Source organism: Peromyscus leucopus, chromosome 13 (genome assembly GCF_004664715.2).
Source record: "Peromyscus leucopus breed LL Stock chromosome 13, UCI_PerLeu_2.1, whole genome shotgun sequence".
Taxonomy (NCBI): domain Eukaryota; kingdom Metazoa; phylum Chordata; class Mammalia; order Rodentia; family Cricetidae; genus Peromyscus; species Peromyscus leucopus.
The window spans coordinates 21,041,572-21,062,347 of record NC_051074.1 but is presented as its reverse complement, the minus strand read 5'-3'; the positions used below and the strand labels follow the sequence as shown (position 1 = coordinate 21,062,347).

Genomic DNA, 20,776 nt, shown 5'->3' with positions numbered 1-20,776 from the left:
GACCATGGAAAATCTGGTCCTATGTGTGGATGGAGGGATAGCTGGTCCTCTGGGTAGGTGATGGTATAGCTGGTTCTCTGCCTGGATGGTGGGATAACATTGGTATGTAGGGATAATCTGTGGTATAAATGTTTGTTTTTAATGCAAATAATGTTATTTTTTTGACCTCTGCACCATTTGGATCTCCTTCTGTGGTGAAGTGGTAATCCGGAAGTATTTTGTCTCAAACTATCTATGTATTGTTGAGCCATCTTTATAAACTCAAGCTATAACTTCTTTCTGAATGGCTATCCAACACTATTTGTTCTTATTCACATAATTCCTGCTGTGGCTCTTGGGATCTATTTCAATGTGTTCCTCTGTGGTTTCCACACACCTCCGGTCATTGTGGTTTTCAATTTCGTTTTCACTCCTTCTGCTCCTCTTCTTGTTAGCACGTTCTTACTTTCTGGGATTGAACAATGTTGCAGTGTATGGTTCAATTTTTCATTCATTGTGCTTTCTGATGCCCTATAGACTTGTGTCTCATCTTCATTTTTATTGAAATAGAAACAAAGTGAAGATACCTAGATTAAAAAAGTTTAGCTCTGAGATGTCAAAGCTGAACACCTAAGAAGTGAATAGTTAATGAAAATATTTAAAGGACTAAGACTTCATCATTTATCCTTTCTAATCACTGTGTTCTCCCTATGATAAGGCATTTATCCTGATCTCTAGGTTTTGTTTGTGTAATTCATACATTACATAATTAGGATTTGCTGTGCCAGCTAACCTATTTACAAGATTCATCAATATTCCGTGTAACAGTTTTAATTGGGGCTTATCATTTTACCAGATATATATTTTAAAAATGATTTTATTTTATTTTATGTGCACTGGTGTTTTTCCTTCATGTATGTCTGTGTGAAGGTGTGAGATCCCCGGGAAATGGAGCTGCCATGTGAATGCTGGGAATTGAACCTGGGTCCTCTGGGATAGCAGCTGGTGTGCTTAACCACTTAGCCATCTCTCCAGCCTGTTACCATATTAATATATAATTTATCTATCATATTTCCTATTGATAGAGAGGTGCATGACATTTTCCATCAGACTGTTCTACCCTAAGCAGTCTTGTACATTTTGGTGCAAATTTTCTCATTGTCTCATATAAAATCGCTGGTAATTATTTAACTTTTATTTAAAAAAGAGAAGGCATTATGTATCATTATGATGCTTTCAAAGTTTGTTTCAGTCGATGCTTCCGCTCCCTTGTGTCTCCACCCCTTCCCCTTTGACCCTCCCTGTCACTTCCCCTTCCGTCTCTCCGTTCTGTTTTTGTGTCCTGTCTGTTTCATGTCCCCGCCTCTCCCTTGGCACTTCTAGTTTTATCTCCTTTTGGTCTCCTTTCTAGTTTTGTGTCTACAGACACACATTTACACCCATCTGTATATATACACCTATGTAGCATGAATCTTAAAAGTTCTTATTAATAAAATCAAACCCGAGGCAAGTTATCGGGGTCCATGCTGGTAGATCAGAGAGACAGAACAAACCACAACTATCTCACCTCGCCAATTCCTCAGCTGGTCTTGTCTCCTCAGACTGGAGGCCTCTGAGTCCTCATCCGGAATGGGTCTCAGCTGAATTGCTGCTGGAAAGCCTGAAGCTTAACCAGCTACATGCTTAACCAGCCAAAAGCTGAACCAGCCAAAATCTTCTAGTTTCTCGTCCTCACGCCTTATATATCTTTTTGGTTTCTACCACCACTCCCTGGGATTAAAGGCTGGCTTTCTGGGATTAAAGGCGTGTCACCATGCTTGGCTATTTCCAATGTGGCCTTGAACTCACAGAGATCCAGAGGGATTTCTATCTCTGGAATGCTAGGATTAAAGGTGTGAGTGCCACCATTTTCTAGCCTTTGTATCTAGTGGCTGTCTATTCTCTGACCCCAGATAAATCTATTAGAGTACACAATATTTTGGAGAACACAATACCACCACACACCTATACATTACAAGCTCGGGTCCGCGTATGAGATTGAAGCTGTGGTTTTTGTCTTTCTGAATTTGGTCACTTCATTTAACATTATACTTTCTAGAATCATCTATTTCCCCAGAAATTTTATAAATCTGACTTTCCTTTATAGAAATGCAGATATTTAAATAGTTTTTGTTATGCAGAAACTTTAATTTTACATGGATTGACTAGAACTGGGTATTGAGAAATGAAATGTTTGGGTCATAAGAAAGGCTTTAGTTGATAATCCAAAAGCGCCCCCCCCCAAACTATACGAAAGTTCTGGCTGCTCTATCTTTGTTATAGGTTAAGATTTGAGTTGCATGTGTGTATATCAGGATGTGTTTGGGTGATGCACATCTGGATGTGGTATGATTCAGGGGATAGTGACTTTTGTGAGTTTCCATTTATTTCTGGTTTAATTTTTCAATTTAATTTTTCACTGATGCCTTAGTTTCCTTGACTGTTTTTGTGATAAAAATACATTGATGAAAACAAGGGAGAAAGGGTTTATTTCATCTCATGTTTCCTGGTTACAGTCCATCCCCGCAGGAAAGACCAAATGACAGGGGCTTGAGAGAACCGGCCACATGGCACCAGAAAGCAGAGAGGAATGAATTAATGCATGCATACTCATATTTAGATTTGTCTCCTTTTGTAAATAGTTCAGAACCCAAATCCAGAGAATGGTACTACCCACTTTCAGACTGGGTCTTTAACATCGATTAACACAATCAAGACAATTCTTCACAGGCCAATGAAATCTAGACAATCAGTCACCATGTCTTTCCAGATGATTCTAGGCTATGTAAAACTGATGTTAAAGCTAACCACCACAGATAGTTTTATAAGCTAAGAATTACTATTATTTTTTTTACGGTGGCACAGATAAGATGCAAATTGATGTCCACTCAATTCTTTATTATTATTTCAGTGTTTTCTCTTGCCTCATTCTTATGTCTTTGGTCATAAAAGTTTTTCTAAGTTTATTATTTGATGGTATAGGAGGTATAGGCTTTAGGAGAAATAATCTCTAAACTAAATCCTTAAAAAATTCCAAACTTTATTTTTCAACCAACCACAGTAGCTTGCCCAATACCACGGTCAGCCTCAGCCTTAGCCTCCCTGCGTTCCTGGTTTTGCTACATGGAATTTGGATTTCTTGAATTCCAGAGCCAACATTTTTATCCTTCTGTGCCTCTTTCTCAGTTAAGGACACACACATTCATTTATATTTTTATACCTCTCCTTCTTAAGATAGTTAATACCATCATAGCAAGACGGCTCGCCAAACGTCGCATCAGATAAGGAAGGCAGACCAAAATCAGGGTCTTGAAAATGAGCACATTTGACCGCCAGGTTACAGGGATGAATGCCTCGGCTCCATTAACACTGTGTTTTTAAACCAGAAGGAATGGGACTATTTTCTAAACAAGTGACCTTTACTGTAAAACTTGAGTACCACAGAATGAACCTCTCGCTTTTATTTCTTCCTCTGGGCACTCTGTTGATAGCACTCATTTGCAATTAAAAACTCCACCAGGTTTAGTTCTTTATCCCTACATGTCCTCATGCTTCTTTAGTAACTTGCTTATTCACAGGTCCCACAGGACCCTCTTACACGTCTTCTCTGATGCCTCTTTTGAAGATTCTGTGATATAAACTGTCGAGAAGACGTCCTTCACAAGTGACTAGAGCGTGCCTATTTTTAGCTGCTCCCTTCATACTCCATGTGAGTAGGGAACATTAAAAACACCATGTACAGTGAAGGCTTGTGCCTTAAGGAATCTGGCCCAAGTTAAAAATGTATTATTACACTCTTATTTTTGGTATGGCCAGTAACTATGTCTGTAACACAAGCTTTACTCTTTCCTGTCCTAAGTCCTTGCTTCCCCAACCACTATTCATGTCAGACAATACTGGAACTTACAGAGAGTGATGTGTGGCTTGTATTATAATCTACCGTGTGTCATATGGGGAAGATATGTACTGGAATGTTTACAGAGTTAAACAGAAATCTTCTCACGCATTGAAATCAAATACACATTTTGCATAATAGACTTTTAAATTTAATGAGTAATTTTTTAATTTAAAACTTCATCTTCAACACTGATAAATCCACCGCTGACTACATTATGTACTACCATACATTGTATCCTTTTTAATCCGTAATAACATTCTGCTATCAGTAATCTTGTTATATCTGTTCATAATATTTGATGCTTTGGGATGTTTGGGGAGAGGTGAAAAAATCTAACTAGAATATTTGAAATGAAAATCAGTTCTGAATAGATCCCCAAACACAAGTCCTTTGTGCAGCAAAGTGAATATAAACCCAATATAAAGAAAAAAAATCTGTCATATATGCAGAGTGGCATAATCAACGAATGTTAATTAGCGTGTTTTGTTTGAAATGTTTCCAGAAAGACTTGTATTGAGCAAGGTTTCTCTGTGCTGGTGCTTTAGTACCATATGTTGACACATGCAGAAGAAGCCATCATGTATAAAGGTTTTCTGCCATCTGGTACATGACCTGGAATATCGAAAAGAAATATGCACAGCTCAAATGAATGTGTGACTTTATTCAGAGTGTCTTTGACTTATCAGGTGAAACCCTTTGTGGTTATAATTTCATGGCAAGATTGTTAAAATAAAATGGTTTTTGATACTTAGTAATGTTTCCATATTTTCGGTGTGGTCCATTGAACAGTCAAGGTGATGGTAGGTCTCCATTAGTCTCTCTGTGTGTGCCTACCTTTCTTCTCCTTCATGTCTGACTTTCCTTTTGGAGAAATGTGTCACGGCAACAAAATGCTGAAGGCACAGAACCATCTTTAAGACAACAGAGCTGCTCAGAGAGTCTTGTAGTACACAGGTGAGGCAAAGCACTAAGTGTCCTCGTCTGCCTCACTCACTTAAGACCACAGCTTGCCATTGTTGTCAATGTGACTCAGGGTGAACTAAGTGGTGGGTGGTTCATGCCCTGTCACCAAACATTACTCAAAGGCCCGTTGCTTGCACTACATTATGCCCTTTCTGAAAGTAAATGTAAAGGAGGCGTTGGCACTGAAGAGATTTGGGGTCAGAAAGAGCTGGGAAACAAGGTCAACTTTCATTTAGAACATTTAGAAGAACCCTTGGACAGGTTGTTATGTCTTCAACTCAGCGGTAGGGAAAAATGTACAGAGGTTGAATGACTTAGAGAAAACCACAAAGCTTGTGAGTGGGAAACATAATATTCTCATTCAGTCCTTACCTTAATCCTGATTGTCATTTTGTCTTAAACTTGAATGTCCTTACAGGGGTAGAGATTGAGATCCTGCATTTATAAAACTGTCCAAGGTAATGAGATATGATGCCCTCATGGCCAGAATTTTAATGACAAAGAATTACACATGCTGCTCTCCTTTGTGCAATTAGAATTCTTATAGAAAGTAAGAATTAGGCACTTAAACTTACAAAAATGTTAATCAAATCAAGTAAATAACCAGTTCTAATATTACTTTAAGAAAATGCAGAGACATCTCCCATCACTAGCAATGTGAGTTAGCTCAGATTTTGTTGTGTTTCTACATTGAAAATTTGGGGCTCTGGGGAGCTTTTTCCTTTTCGTTTCCTTTTGGATTGCTAGTATATCCTATTTCCCTGGGAGAATTTCTGCTTTGCTGATTTATCATCTCCCTACCAACCTGCATTAATGCTGGCTTCCCCATCTTTTTTTCCCCACTACAAAACCGAAGGGCAAACATCTGTTCTTGCCTGTGGTTAGAATATATATGTAGGAGAACTCATCATCAGGAATTCTACTCTTACAGTTTTAATTCTAAGTTACATAGACACTAAAAATTATCATTTTCCCAAACAAAACTAAATGTCAACTGTTAATAGTCCAATAATAAATACAACCCTGACTTATTAAAGCCTACATAGACATCACTGAAAAGCAGGGACAGTCAGCGAAAATGTAAATACTTACAGAATGGTCAAAGTTGGGGATTGTGATATGGCTCACAAGGAAGCTAATAGCAGGAATTAGGAATCTAATTTAAGGGGTGATTATTAATGTTTTGTTAAGTATATGGACAAGAACTAAAGACTTAAATTTGTGCATATGTGGCATTTAAATGTCTGAATTATAGCATATTAGAAGGAAGCTGAATATAGACTAGGACTATAGAAATATAAGTATGATTTCATTTGATAAACTTGCTAATAGAAAAGTCACTTAGGGACCAAATTGGCCTTGAGAAGCCATAGGCTGGGCCAAGTGTTTCTGGTTTGGTGTAGGAGCAGATTCTAGGCATCCATGAAAGGAGATGAGATCTGTTAAGTTTTACGCTGTCTCCTGGAACAATCATTTACATGCTCACACTTAACCCTTGCAAACTGAAAGGCAGAACAAAGCTTAACACTAAACAGGCCTGGAGAGTTACATGCCATGAGTTCAGGTGATATGGAAAAGCAAAACCTGATTCTAGTTATTTCAAACTGTAGAGCCTGTGTTCTTTCCTAGTAATTTCCAGAAAGAATGATACTGAAATACAACTTTAAAAATTTTAATTTCAGTTTTTTTTGTTTGGTTTTGGGATCTTAATTTAATTACGACATTTCTCCATGCCCTTTTCTCCCATATGCTCCTCTTCACTCAATATTGTATTCCTCAATACAATCTGCTCAGTCTGAATAATGTCACTCATATGTATGGTTTCAGGGCTGACCATTGGATATTGAATAGCCAATTGGTGTGCTTTCCCTGGAGGATACTATTTCTACCAATCCCAGCATTCCTTGGATGCCTATAGTTCTTTGTGTAGGGTGGAGGTCTCATGGGCTTTTCCTCATCCACTTTGACATGTCTATTGCTGTTGTCCTTGTTCAGCTTATGTTTATGGATATAGCTTCTGATATTACTGGGAGACACGCATGTCACAGCAAACTTCCTGGTCCTCTGGCTCTTACAATCATTCTGACCCATCTTCTGCAATGTTCCCTGAGCCTTAGCTGTGGGAGTGTTTTGTAGATGTGTCTACTGGGACTGGGCTCCACAACCCTGTGTTTGGATTGGTTGGGTTTCTTACAGAGGATACCATGTGTTTCAAAAAGAAATTTCTTTGATGGGGGGGTGGGGTGGCGAAGACTATGCTTACTTGCATTTATAAGGACAAATGTTTAGAGAGTACATAGAGACCACTAAAGAGGTGTTGTAGGTTCTCCTGAAAGATCTATGACTTCACTACCATTGAGTAGTTGGCTAGGATTGTAGTACCAAGTTTTCCATTGTCTCTGTTGTTATTGAGATCCAGCTTTAAATCCATGGTGGTCAGAGAGGATGCAGTGTGTTATTTCAGTTTTCTTCTATCTTTTGGGACTTGCTTTGTGTCTGAGTATGTGGTCAATTTTGGAGAAAGTTCCATGAGATGCTGAGAAGAAGGTATGTTCATTTGTGCTTGAGTGAAATGTTCTGTAAATATCTGCTAGATCCTTTTGATTTATGACATTATTTAACTCCAGCATTTCTCTGTTTAGTTTTTGTCTGGATGACCTGTTTATTGGTGAGAGAAGTGTATTGAGGTCACCCACTGTCACAATGTGAGAGTCAATATGTGATTTAAATGGCAGTTGTGTTTCTTTTATGAATGTGACTGCACTTGTGTTAAGTGTATAACTGTTTAGAATTGCAACATCCTCTCAGTGAATTTTTTCCTTTGATGAGTATGTAGTGACCTTCGCTATCTCTTCAGATTAACTTTGGTTTGAAGTCTCTTTTGTCAGACCTTAAAATGGCTACACTGACTTGCTTCTTGGGTCCATTTGCTTGGAATATATTTTTCCATCCTTACCCTGAGGTGATGTTTATTCTTAATGGTAAGGTGTCTTTGTTGGATGTAACAGAAGAATGGATCTTGTTTTTGTAGTCAATGTTAGTCTGTGTCTTTTTACTGGTGGAACTGAGATGATTGACGTTGAGAAATATCAATATACAGTGTTTGTTGATTCTTGTTATTTTGTTGTTATAGTGTGGTGCCATGCCCCATCTTTTGATTTGTTGGTCTAGGGTTATTTATTCCTTGTGTTTTCCTGGGTGTGATTAACTCTTTAGGTTGGAGTTTTTCTTCTAGCACTTTTATAGAGTTGGATTGGTAGATAGCTACTACTTAAATTTTTTTTTAAAATCATGGAATGATTTTCTTTTTCTATGTATTGTGATTAAAGTTTTGCTGGGTATAGAAGTCTGAGCTGTCATCTGTGGTCTCTTAGAGTTTGTGGAACATCCGTCCAGGCCCTTCCATCTTTTACAGGTCCATTGAAAAGGCAGGTGTTATTCTGATTTGTCTGCCTATATATGCTGCTTTGTCTTTTTTCCTAGTAGATTTTAGTAATCTTCCTTTGTTCTGTAAGTTTTTTTTATCATGTACCATGGAGGATTTCTCTTCTGGTCTCATCTACTTGGTGTTCTGTGTGCTTCTTGCACCTTGATAGACACTATTCTGCTGAAAGTATTTTCTCGGCCTTTGCCCTGGGCTGCTTCTCCTCCCGCTGTTTCTGTTATTCTTAGATTTTGTCTTTTCTTACTGTCCCAGATTTCCAGAATGTTTGTGCCATGATTGTTTTACATTTAACATTTTCTTTGATCCAGGTATCCATTTCTCCATCTTGTATTCAATGACTGAGAGTCGCTCTTCCATCTCTTGTATTCTGTTTGTGAGGCTTGCCTCTGAGGTTCCTGCTCAAGCCCCTGAATTTTCATTTCCAGCTTTTCAACGATTTAGTTCTGTGTTTTTATTGATTCTATTTCCACTGTGAGTCTTGAACTATTTTATTCATTTCCTTCCACTGTTTGTGCCTCCCTAGACGTCATTAGTGGATTTATTCACATCCTCTTCAAGTTCCTTGAGCACATTCATAATAGTTATTTTCAAGTACTTGCCTTGTGCTTTATCTATGTTGTAGTTTCAGGGCCTACTGTAGTAGGGTTGCTGGGTTCTGGTGGAGTCATATTGTTCTGGCTGTTACTTGATTGTACTTTTAACCTGGCATCTAGGCATCTGAGTTTGAGATGATGTTATTGTAGGTGTTGATATCTGGTCTTGTCTTTGTTGGGTGGGTGTTCTGTGCTTTGATTTGTGATGCCCTCTCTGGATCTTAGGAGAGTGTGGTGGGTGTGATTGCCTGACAGGAAATGCTTCTGAGTCCCTGCCAGGTGTGGCTACTAGGGGGTCCCTGGTAGGACCTATTTCTCGGTATTAGCAACTGACACAATGGAATGGGGGATGAGCTAGAAAGTGGAGGTGTGCTGAGAGGGTCGAATAGGAAGGAGGAAAGTTGGTTCTCAGAAGGATCTGTGGATTTCCTAGGGAGTGGAGTCGGAAAGGCCCCTGCAGATGGTCTGCTCCAGGGCTGGGGATGATAGTGGGGAATGGCAATGGAGGACAGGAAGGAGAATCTCAGGCTGGTGTGGCCAGCAGGTTCTCAAGAAGAGAGTGCCTCATCTTTTCTTATAGCTGCATAGTATCCACAGTGTGTATGTACCACATTTTCATTATCCATTCATTGGTTGTAGGACATTTATATTGTTTCCATTTCTTGGCTATTGTGAATAGAGCAGCAATGAAAATGAATGAACAAGGACCTGTGGAATATGATGTTGAGTCCTTTGACATATGGCAAAGAGTGGTATAGTAGGTTCATAGGGGAGATTTATTTTAAGCATTTTGTTAATTCTCCACACTGATTTCCTTAGTGGCTGGAGATCAATCTTCTCTCAGGTGTAGAGCTGGCAAAGATTCTCACCCATTCTGTGGCCTTCCTCTCACTGATTTGTTTCTTTAGTTGTGCAAAGGCTTTTTAGTTTTTATGAAGTCCTACTTGTCAAATGTTGGCCTTAATTCGGGGACAAATGGAGTCTAATTCAGAAAGTCCTTTCCTACAAATGTATCTTGGAGGGTCTTGCCTATGTTTTCTTCCAGCAGTTTTAGTCTTAGGTCTTTGATCAACGTGGAACACCTTGTTTTCATTACTATGTCTCTATGTTATATCTTAAAATCTTAGATGGTAATCCCTTCATCATTGCTCTGGTTTGCTTCGGTTCTATGGGGTCTTTTGTAATTCCACACGAATTTTAGGATTTTTTTTTTGATTTATGTGATTCATGAGATGGGGATTTCAATTGGGATTGCATTGAATCTGTAAATAACTTTGGTAAAATGGTTATTTCAAACAATATTAATTCCATCAATCCATGGAAATGGGCTCTCATTCCAATGTCTAGTGGTTTTTTTTTTCTGTTTTTTTCTTCAGAGGTTTAAAGTTTTCATTGTAGAGGTTCTTCATTTTCTTGGTTAGATTTATTTTTATATATTTTATTTTCTTTGAGGCCATTGTGAAGGGAGTATGTCCATGATCATCTCCTCTGTGTATTTGTTGGTATATAGAAAAGCTCTTGATTTACACAAGTTAATTTTGTATTTATTCATCATTTCTACAAATTTTCTGATATAGAAATTTTGGGATCTCTAATGTATAAATCATGTCATCTGCAGATAGGCATTTTGATGGCTGTTCTTGGTTGTCAACTTGACCACATTTGGAATTAGTTAAAACCCAAGCAACTGGGCATACCTGGGAGGGATATTTCTTTATTGGATCATTTGAGGTGAGAGGACCCACCTTAAATCTGGGCCATGCCTTCCAATGTTGGTTTATATAAAGGAGATGGAAAAAAGAAGGTGTTGCTCTTTGCCTGCTTGGTCTCAGCATTTTTGCATGGTCATGGAGACTCGGTGGACTAGTCACTGGAGAAGAGGTGCCACGTCTGACTGGGTAGAAAGGTTGGAAACAGCAGGAGAAACCTGTGGGTAGTGGCAGGTAGGGTCCAAGGGATGAGTCCTGGCAGAAGCATAGATGGTGGCTGCAGTGCACATAGGCATGGTGAGACTATACAGAGGCACTTTATGTGGTACCTGAGTTAGATGTGGCAGGTTGGAGAGAAGGCATGGATGACGAGGTCAAAGACAGTCACCAGACTAGACCCTAGAGAAGAAGGTAGGAAGCTTATTTGGGTGGAGGGGTTTTATAAATAAGGAAAAATATTTGTTTGATTGAGATATGAGGAGTCCTTGGTCATCAATGAAAGGTGGGATTTTCCTGAGCTTCTGACAAGGGTACCAGAGGAAAGATGAAGGAATGCCTTCATCTTGATAAAGCCACTGACATCTTAACCTATATGCAGTCCTAACTTGAATAGAAGAAAATGAGGAACAGTCAAATGAGACATGATGAAAACAGCCTAAAAAATGTAGGTTTAGAGTAATGCAGCCTTCTATAACAATGTGTTTTTCCATACATGATGTTATGAGAAGACATTCTTTTTGCTGGTCTGGATATTCATTCATTCCTTTATTCATTTATTCTATCTTAGTAGTTCGTATGCTCATAGTAAAGTCTTACGTGTGTGCTATAGTGCATGTTACTATATACTTTAAAGTGTCTTTTCTAATGAGAATTAAGACAGAGGGTAAGTTGAAGACACAGTCCAGGTGTGATTGACATCTTACAGAGGAAGTCTTAGACTCTGAAGTGTTAAATAATGACCTGAACATCACTGTTGGTATTCTGTTTTGCATGGGTCTGTTGAAGAAAAAAGGGTCTCTCAAAGATGAATTTTAGGCTCTCTGCAGCAGGGAGGTCCAGCCTTCTTGGATGGACAGAATGCTTGTGGCTTTGGAAAACATTCTTTTTTATTGTTTTACACACACACACACACACACACACACACACACACACACACACACACACACACAACACCTTTAGCAAACCAATTTCCATATGCCAAAACCTCTTATCTGGAGTTGTTTGAAGCAACCATTTGCCTAAGCAGTTCTCAGTCAAGAGACCCCCTGGTTTGCCAGGTCCTCTCATGACTAAGTTTTGCAAAGGCTCTGGAATCCTTTGGGAAGAACTCAGATAAGAATCACCGACTAAACAAAATATAGTTCAAAGCTTAGGTGCTAGCACTCTGGAATTCAAGCTAGATGCAACGGCCCTGTGGAATCTTGTGTTTCACATCACAGCAGCTACTGTGTGTCAGACACAGTTTGACTTCCTGTCTCAGACTGCATGCTCTGTCCAGGATTTATCATTAGTAGGCAGCAGATTCAGCTCAGCTATAAATAATATGAACATAACTGTATGCTGATACAGTATCTAGACATAATTGGACTTAAATGCTTTAAGAGTGGGTATATTTTAATGAGAATTACTGGTAAAGTTCTTTTTTTCTGAAACAGCACAATAAAATTCCCTGCTTTGATGATGTCACTTATTAACATTTCATTTCATTTCATTTTTTTTTTTTTTGTTTTTTTCAAGACAGGGTTTCTCTGTGTAGTTTTTGGTACCTGTCCTGGATCTCACTTTGTAGACCAGGCTGGCATTGAACTCACAGAGATCTGCCTGGCTCTGCCTCCCAAGTGCTGGGATTAAAGACACATGCCACCATTGCCTGGCTTAATTTCATTTTTTAGTTGGTAAAATTGAATATACTTTTAAGTAAAATACAGCTCATCGAAATTTATAAATACTGTGGAATAACTAAATCAAGCTAACTAACATGCCTCATGTGGTTAACATTTTGGTTGCAGACCACTTAAAATCTCCTCTCAGCATTTTTTAACAAAATATGACACAATTATCAACTGTATTTACCATGCTGTAAATAGATCTTTTGAGGTTACTCTGCCTTTCCAACCAAAATTTCCTGTTCTTTTTTTAAACACACAAAGCATATTTATTTGTGCTCACATATATATGAAATAAAATCTTAGATCAGCAGTTCAATATGTTCATAATAGCTCATTTGTACAGTAGACTTGTGGGAGTTTTTAAATTTAAACTTCAAAAATATTTTTGTAGATTTTTTCCTTTGGCAATTTCATATATGTACACATCACATTCAGGCTATTCTCAACCATATGCTCTTCTATTTCCCTCCTATTCCTGACATCTCCCCATCCATCACTGACTAATGACACGCCCAGTCTTGTGCAGGTCTATGCAGGCAACCAAAACTATAAGACCATTAATGTGATGCCTGTGTCATGCTCAGTACCTAGTAGTTTGTGGATCCTTTCCTTAGCTTTTAACTCTTACATTCTTTCTGCCCTCTCTTTCACAATGTTCCCTGACCCGTCAAGAAGATGATCCAAATGGCCTTTTTAGGGCTGAGCTCTCAACTGTCAGGAATTCTCAACATTTGAATATCCAGGAGTCCCTGTATTCACTGCAGTTCATTACAAAGGAAAGATTTTTTTTTTTTTTTTTTTTTTTTTGCGTGGGTCCTGGGGGTTAAAACTCAGTCCTCATGCTTGCTAGGGAGGTAATCTCTTGACAAAAGTGTCTGCTCAGCTCAACCACCCCTATCAATGTTATAACAGGCACTTCAGGCATCTAAATTTGTAAAGAGCTCCGTGAAGACCAGCACTATTAAATAAAAATTTAAACTACATAAAAATAAACAGCACCCAGCTTATAATATGAACACACCTGTAAAATATAAAACATGTGAGATTTTACTAAATCTCTATTTGCTATTACTGAGTCAAGCCAAAGAAAATAAGCCTCTGGATATTTCAAAAGTATTTAGAGTTAGTCTTAGTATTGAATATATATTGGTGATTTCAAACAATATCTCCTTTTGAATAGAATTCCTGAAATGTTTCAGAATTTTCCCACTGTGTCATGGTTTTGGCATACAGCACTGATTAAAATCTATATTCTTTAAAATATAACATGATACCTGATTAATATGCATAGTTGTCTTAGTTGGGGTTTCTATTGCTTCAATGAAACACTGGGACCAAAAAGCAAGTTGGGGAGGAAAGGGTTTATTCTGATTGTACATCTGTATCACTGTTCATCTCTGAAGGAAGTCAGGACAGGAACTCAAACAGGGCAGGAACCTGGAGGCAGAAGCTGGTACAGAGGCCATGGAGGGGTGCTGCTTACTGACTTGTTCTTCATGACTTGCTCAGCCTGCTTTCTTATAGAACCCAGGACCACCAGCCTAGGGATGGCCTTAAGAAAATGCTCTACAGGCTTGCCTACAGCCATATGTCATGAAGGAATTTGTTAGTTGAGGTTCCCTGCTCTCAGATGACGACAGTTTGTGTCAAGTTGACATAAATGTAGCCAGCACAATAATTTTCATGTTTTGTGCATCTGTGAAGTAAAATAAAAAATGATCAATAAAAATCCTAAAACATTTTCAACTGTAGCTAAATGCAAAGCTATTGTTTCTACATTTCTTTTGATTTAAAAATCCATTCTACGCCAGGCGGTGGTGGTGCATGCCTTTAATCCCAGCACTCGGGAGGCAGAGCCAGGCGGATCTCTGTGAGTTTGAGGCCAGCCTGGGCTACCAAGTGAGTTCCAGGAAAGGCACAAAGCCACACAGAGAAACCCTGTCTCGAAAACCAAATAAATAAATAAATAAATAAATAAAATAAAATAAAAAATAAAAATCCATTCTATAGAAATGTTTTATTCACTTTAATGACATTTTAAGGTACAAGCAGAGTAAAGAAAATTTCATTAAAAACTTCAAGTGCTTATGTTTATGGAACTCTTGTATGTCAACTGCATCGTATTTAAAAATGTTAATTTTATCATTACATTAAAAAATTACCTGTGAACTAATATACAATTGTTCTTTTTACTTTATATTGCTTTGTTCCTTTTTAAAAAAATTGGTGGAAATCTTTTCATTGGAAAGTTTTTCTTGTAATATTTTTACAAAATTTTAATTTAATTACATTTATTTATTTTGTGTGGGTGTGTTGTACACACTGTGTGTGTGCAAAGGTGTGTTTGTGAAGGTCAGAGGACAGCTTATAGAAGTCCGTTCTCTCCTTCCACTATGTGGGTCCTGTGGGTCAAACTCAGGTCATCAGGGTTGGAGTCAAGGACCTTGACCCACTGAACCCTTTCACCGGCCCTATGGTTACTCTTATTCAACAGAGGGAAGGCACTGTTAGTCAAAGAAAATGATCGTACTCTTTATCTTTTATTAAATGACTTAGATTTTTCTCTCATTCAATCATATTCAAACTCCTCCTTTTTCCTTTCAACAGGCTGAATTAAATGACCCCATTGACCCTTTTACGAGGTACAGCACAAAAGTCGCACCGAACCTAGGAGAAGAAGTTTTCTCTAAGTACATTGGGTGGAGAGTTGCCAATACCCTCTCCAAGCTCTTCTTCCCCTCTCTTGATGCCTGTGACCACCCTTCAAAGGAGCCAGCGGACATCCATCTGCAAAAAAAGCGCAGAGTCAAAACACAACAGCCTGCAAAAAAGAGAGTTCTACGTTTTGTTGTAAAGTAAGTGAACAGTGTTTTATTACTCCAACTCATGACAGTTCACAGGTATAGAAATTACAATCAGGTGGCATATTACTTAAACAGTCTCTCCTTTTCAGTTCTTGGCACAGCCACCTAAGTGTTTTATCCTGGGGAGGCTCTTAAGAAAGTTGCACATAATGTAGATCCGTGTTAATGTAATTCTTGTGTAGGAAGAATACAAGTAAAAAAAAAATCATACCCCATGTTTAAAAGTTTTAAGATGGCCGGGCGTTGGTGGCGCACGCCTTTAATCCCAGCACTCGGGAGGCAGAGCCAGGTGGATCTCTGTGAGTTCGAGGCCAGCCTGGGCTACCAAGTGAGCTCCAGGAAAGGCGCAAAGCTACACAGAGAAACCCTGTCTAAAAACCAAAAAAAAAAAAAAAAAAAAAAAAAGTTTTAAGGCTTCATTTTTAGACATATTTGAATGTATATATAATACATAAATATATATAATTAATGTGTATTAAATACATGTAGCCTTAGAGTCTTAAACAGTAATCATTTGATAAGTTGCAAGTATAAGGATAATTATTATGGTTTATGCTTTAAACATTTGCAAATGTCTTTGAATTTCTAATGTCTTAGGAAAGTGTAGAATTGGGATATGTTGATTTAGGTAAATAATTTTCAATATGTATTTGCCATATCTTCAGTGATAGGTATCTTCAGGGTCTTAAACTATTTATTATAAATGCACTTAGACATTTTCCCTGCTTCTACTCTTCTGATATATTAAAAAACACAAAGAATCCCATTGTGGCTTTATACGATGGACTATGATTTACATTGTTAAAATTCCTGGAAAGCTTTATTCGAGACAGGAAGATTATAGTCATTCTCCAACCCAGCTCATTTAAAGAGTACATCATATTATATATTTTTGCTATTTATTTTGACAATATCACAGAGAACTCACATGTACTAATTTTTTTAACAATTATTTTTTTGATGTTTTAGTTTTCAGTTGAACAGGATATTTGTAGAAGACTGATAATTGTTAGATTGCACTTTAAACTTTGATACCTTACACACCTGATTATTTTAATATTATATCTGCCATTCCATTTCCATGTTTTAGAAGTCATTCTTGGTGGCCTTTATTTTAGGTCATTTTCCTGTATGCTCTGAATCTTTTATTTCTAGCCTGTTCTGAACACAGGGAATAAATTTAGCTGCTCTAAATTGCTGCTGATAATATATCTATAAATTTCAATTTAATTATGCATTTTATTCCCATTACTGCAAATGACTTTTCTTAAGTATTTATCTTTATTTATTACTTGACTAAAATATTGCTGATTTTTTAAATGTCTACTGATTATTTAAAAAATACTGCCTGGCCTCTACAAATAGGAAGTATCTGAATACACATAGTATTATGGATTGAAAATTGCTTTCTTTTGTGCTCTTTAGTAATATTTGAACTTATATATATTTCTCTTGATAAGTTCATTGATAAATGCTTCATCTATCTTGATTTTAATATAATCTTTTCTCCATATTTAGGCTCTATAGTTGTCACTCATGTGTGTGTCAGGCTGTGATGTGCAGATTAATTGGCAGAGACTCTTAGTAAATTTCTGGAGAGATTGATTTTTCTAGCTACACAGTTTTACCAAGTACCAAAGGCTGATTTTTCTTTCTTAGTTTTTGTGCTTTTACCTTCTTTCCTTTCTCTTACCTGGTTATTGTTTCAGCATCTCTCTGAAAATAGATTAGCATCCTGGGTGTGGACCTTTCTTTCTCCATATTTCTGCTTGCAATTGTTCTTTGTTTTAATGTTACTTGTGATGCTGGCTTTAAGACTGTGTTTTTTCACACCAATAAGTTGTATTTGTAAAAATCTGTTTGGCCTGTTTATTTGAGTAGCGTTGATGGGATAGAAAAGGACTGCTGCGCAAGCTGTAAGAATAAACAAAGGTATTCATCTGTCTGTCTGTCTGCCTACCTACCTGTCTACCCATCTATCTGTCTACCCATCTATCTGTCTATCTATCTATCTATCTATCTATCTGTCTGTCTGTCTGTCTGTCTGTCTGTCTGTCTATCTATCATCTATCATCTATCTATCTGTCTATATCTATGTATCTAGCAGAATATCTATTGAGTAGCAAACTGTCACACAAAGAAAATGCAAAATACTAAAAGGACCAACCCATGAGAAAAGTCTAGCCATTATAAATGCATGAGAACTTCTAAATATATGAAGCAAATATTGATGAACCTGAAGACAGAAAAAGACAGAAACACAACAATAATAGACATTTCAATATCCAGCATTCAGTACTAGAAGAATCTGATAGGTCAATATAAAAAAAATTGGGTTTGAATAATACTAGATCAAATATAACCAACTGACACATAAATAACACCACACCCAACAATAGTATAATTTAATTTCTTTTCAAGTCCCATCGAAACTTTTCTGAGTTAATCATGTTAGGTCACAAATAATCTTTTAAAAAATATAAGATGATTAAAAAAATACCAAGTCCCCCCCCACACCACCAACATAGTGAATCTAGAAGACAAAGTACAAGTATCTGAAATTTTCTAAAAGTTTGGGAATTGACACACTTTTGAGCAACAGCTGGGTCAAAATATAAATAAAATGGAGATTAGCACTTAGATGGAAACAAAACTAAAATACAACATATTACAAGTTATGAATAGAGCTGGGGGAAGAGTAGTGAAGCCTCAGGGCTGGAGAGGTTGAGGAGAAGGGGGTGGGGTGTCAAGAGCAGAGAGGAGCCATAGGGACTGAGTGAGCCTGGCCTCGGGCCAGCATGTACTTTGGTATGCTAGTAGGCACCTCAGCCATTTGTCTTCAGTTTCTTTGGGACCAGACAATAAAGAGGATAGTACGTTTCTCTTTTGCTTTAGCACAGCAGAGCACCCTGATTTCAGGGTGAAAATCTGGAAACATACTTGCAAGGAAAAACTGGGGGCTTCCACGATGAAGAATCATTTGCTGTGGATAGTGTCTTAATGGATATTTTCCCTCTTAGTTTTAGCACAAAAATTGAAGACAGAATTGTGGTTTTGGCTTATAAATTATTCAAAAATCTTTGTCTTTTATGCATTTGTAAGCACATATTTTTTTTTATTTCAATGGTTTATAGAACTTCTTTCTCATGTAGTTTCTCCAAAGGAAATTGGTCATTTTGGTTCTATGCATTAAACTGGGGGTGGTGGTGCTTCTGAGTTAGTGGAACATGTCATTGTTTGTATTTCTTGCTCTGTTTGCCCTTTAGCGTTCTTTTTTAAATGGAAAAATATCATTATGGCTCTGTGCTGTTTCATAAAAACTGCAGGCAGTAACCAAGGTATATAACCCTTCCACTTCAAAGCACAGATTTTTTTCCCTTTTCTCTCCTTGTCAATAAAAGGATCTTAAGTTTACCTTAAGGCTTAACATTTATAACCCCAAAAACTAAGTTAAAAAAATAAACTTTCATTTCTTAACTTGTTTGTATCCGAGTTTCTAAAATGCACATTTTCTGTGCTTACTTACACCTTGAATCTGAAAATTCATGATAACTTCCATATAAATAAAAGAGTAGGAGAATAGTAACTTAAAACTTTATCATTAATAATGCTTAGTTGCTCAAAGCTTTGTTTGAAGACTTCATTTATCAGCAAACAGAAAGACCAAATCTACAATTGTCTAACTAAAACAAACTTTATTTAATACTGGCTGGGACAATGGACACTGGTCAGGTTCATACCCAGGTTTCCCAGAGAATGGCACTGTATTAGGTTAGTCAAGGTGCTTATAAAGGCAAAACCCATAAGTCTACACACTTCCCACCTTTGTCCAATCAGAAGCAAGCATACATCGTGACATACATACTTCCTGCCTACGTACCTTCCACCGAGGCACCTCATGCCTTCTTGTGGTCAAGCACGCTCTGCGCAGTTGGGGCAACCAACCTTGTTTACTGAAGTGAAAACATGCGGCTTATTTTCTTACATGAACAATTGCCCCAGCATTCCAGGAAATTATCCATCCTTGGGCAAGTGGGGCTTACAGGTTAGAGGCATTTTTATTTTATAGATCTCTTAAATACAGTAATTGAAACTTAAAATATAGCTTTAGCCCTCACAAGAAGACCAGCCTACTCAAGTGAATGCAGATTGCCAGCTTCTGTGGTCATTTATGAAGATGTTGCACACCTTCTTGAATGGATGAATGATCAAAGGCAAACCTAATTTCTCCTTTGAAGTCTCCTTCATAAAGGCATCCTGCTCCAAAGTGTCATTTAACCAATAGTGAGAAGGTAGAAGGGTAAATTCTACATTTCATCCATACTGGAGACAATTCACTATAAAAGAGAGAGAGAAAAAAAAAGATAAGGTTATAGAGTTCTGCAAGAGCAGTTGGCTGAATCTGGACTTGGATTTCAGGAAGAAACATGGCCTCACTGCTTTTCCAGTTTCTGGTAAACATGAACACCTTTTTCTGGGTGCATAAATAAATACTTTTCTTAGTTTCTCAATCACTGTATGGTCAAGGCTGGTCTCAACTGCCTTAAGCTAACGTCATCCTCTCCCTTCCACTTTCTGGTGGTGAGATTACAGATGTGTTACCCAGCTAGCTGCAAGCCATCTGAAGTTTGGAATCAGCTGCATAAGGGATGTTGGAAATGCCAGAAACTGAGAATCTGGAGCCATTGAGACATGCCCTTTTCCATGGTAAAAGGTGGCCATGGACACTTTTGGGAAATTAAGTTTAGAGGAACCTTCACCAAGGAAGAGACCCTTAAGTCTTCTTTAGTCCTTGACAGCCAGCTGCCAGATGATCGAAGATGAATTCTGTTTCCCACTGGACACTAGAGGCTTCCACTAGAAAATCACCATGTTAAGCATTCCCTTGGTTGTGTTTTCCTCCAACAAGGACAGTGAGGCTTAGAAATCTGATTTGTCCAGAGACCAGGCTGATGTTCGTGGTCTGTACAGCTGGAAAGCACGTGAAGTTCATGATCCATGCTGCCTCAGGCCGCTATGAACACGGAAGCTTCTTTTTGTGGTAGTATTGATGACTGCAGACTCATAACTGAGAATGAGAGACATTGAAGGCTTCTGTGAACTCCCTCTCCCCTCAAAAGGAAACAATCCAGATAGGAAGCCATTGAAGAGAGTCCTTAAAAATTGTGTGGCCTACCCTGGTAATCAGATTGGTGACTACCCTAACTGTCATCATAGAGCCTTCATCCAGTAACTGGTGGAAGCAGATGCAGAGATTCACAACCATGTACCAGGTTGAGCTCTGAGAGTCCAGTTGAAGAGAGGGAAGAGCAAGGGGAGGTCAAGGTCATGATGGGGAAATCTACAGTGATAATTGATCCAAGCTCAAAGGAACTCACGAACTTCAGAGTGACAGCT

The 20,776-nt window shown here is 37.9% G+C and overlaps 1 protein-coding gene across 2 annotated transcripts in view; it reads left to right on the top strand.

Moving 5' to 3' along the window:
* Positions 1-20,776, top strand: part of Tmem232 (transmembrane protein 232) — a 270,950-nt gene that overhangs the window by 135,923 nt on the left and 114,251 nt on the right. For both annotated transcript variants that reach the window (XM_037210170.1, XM_037210169.1), the window contains exon 12: positions 15,123-15,370. In XM_037210170.1, the coding sequence (XP_037066065.1) occupies positions 15,123-15,370 (248 nt within the window). The remainder of the gene's footprint in view (positions 1-15,122; positions 15,371-20,776) is intronic.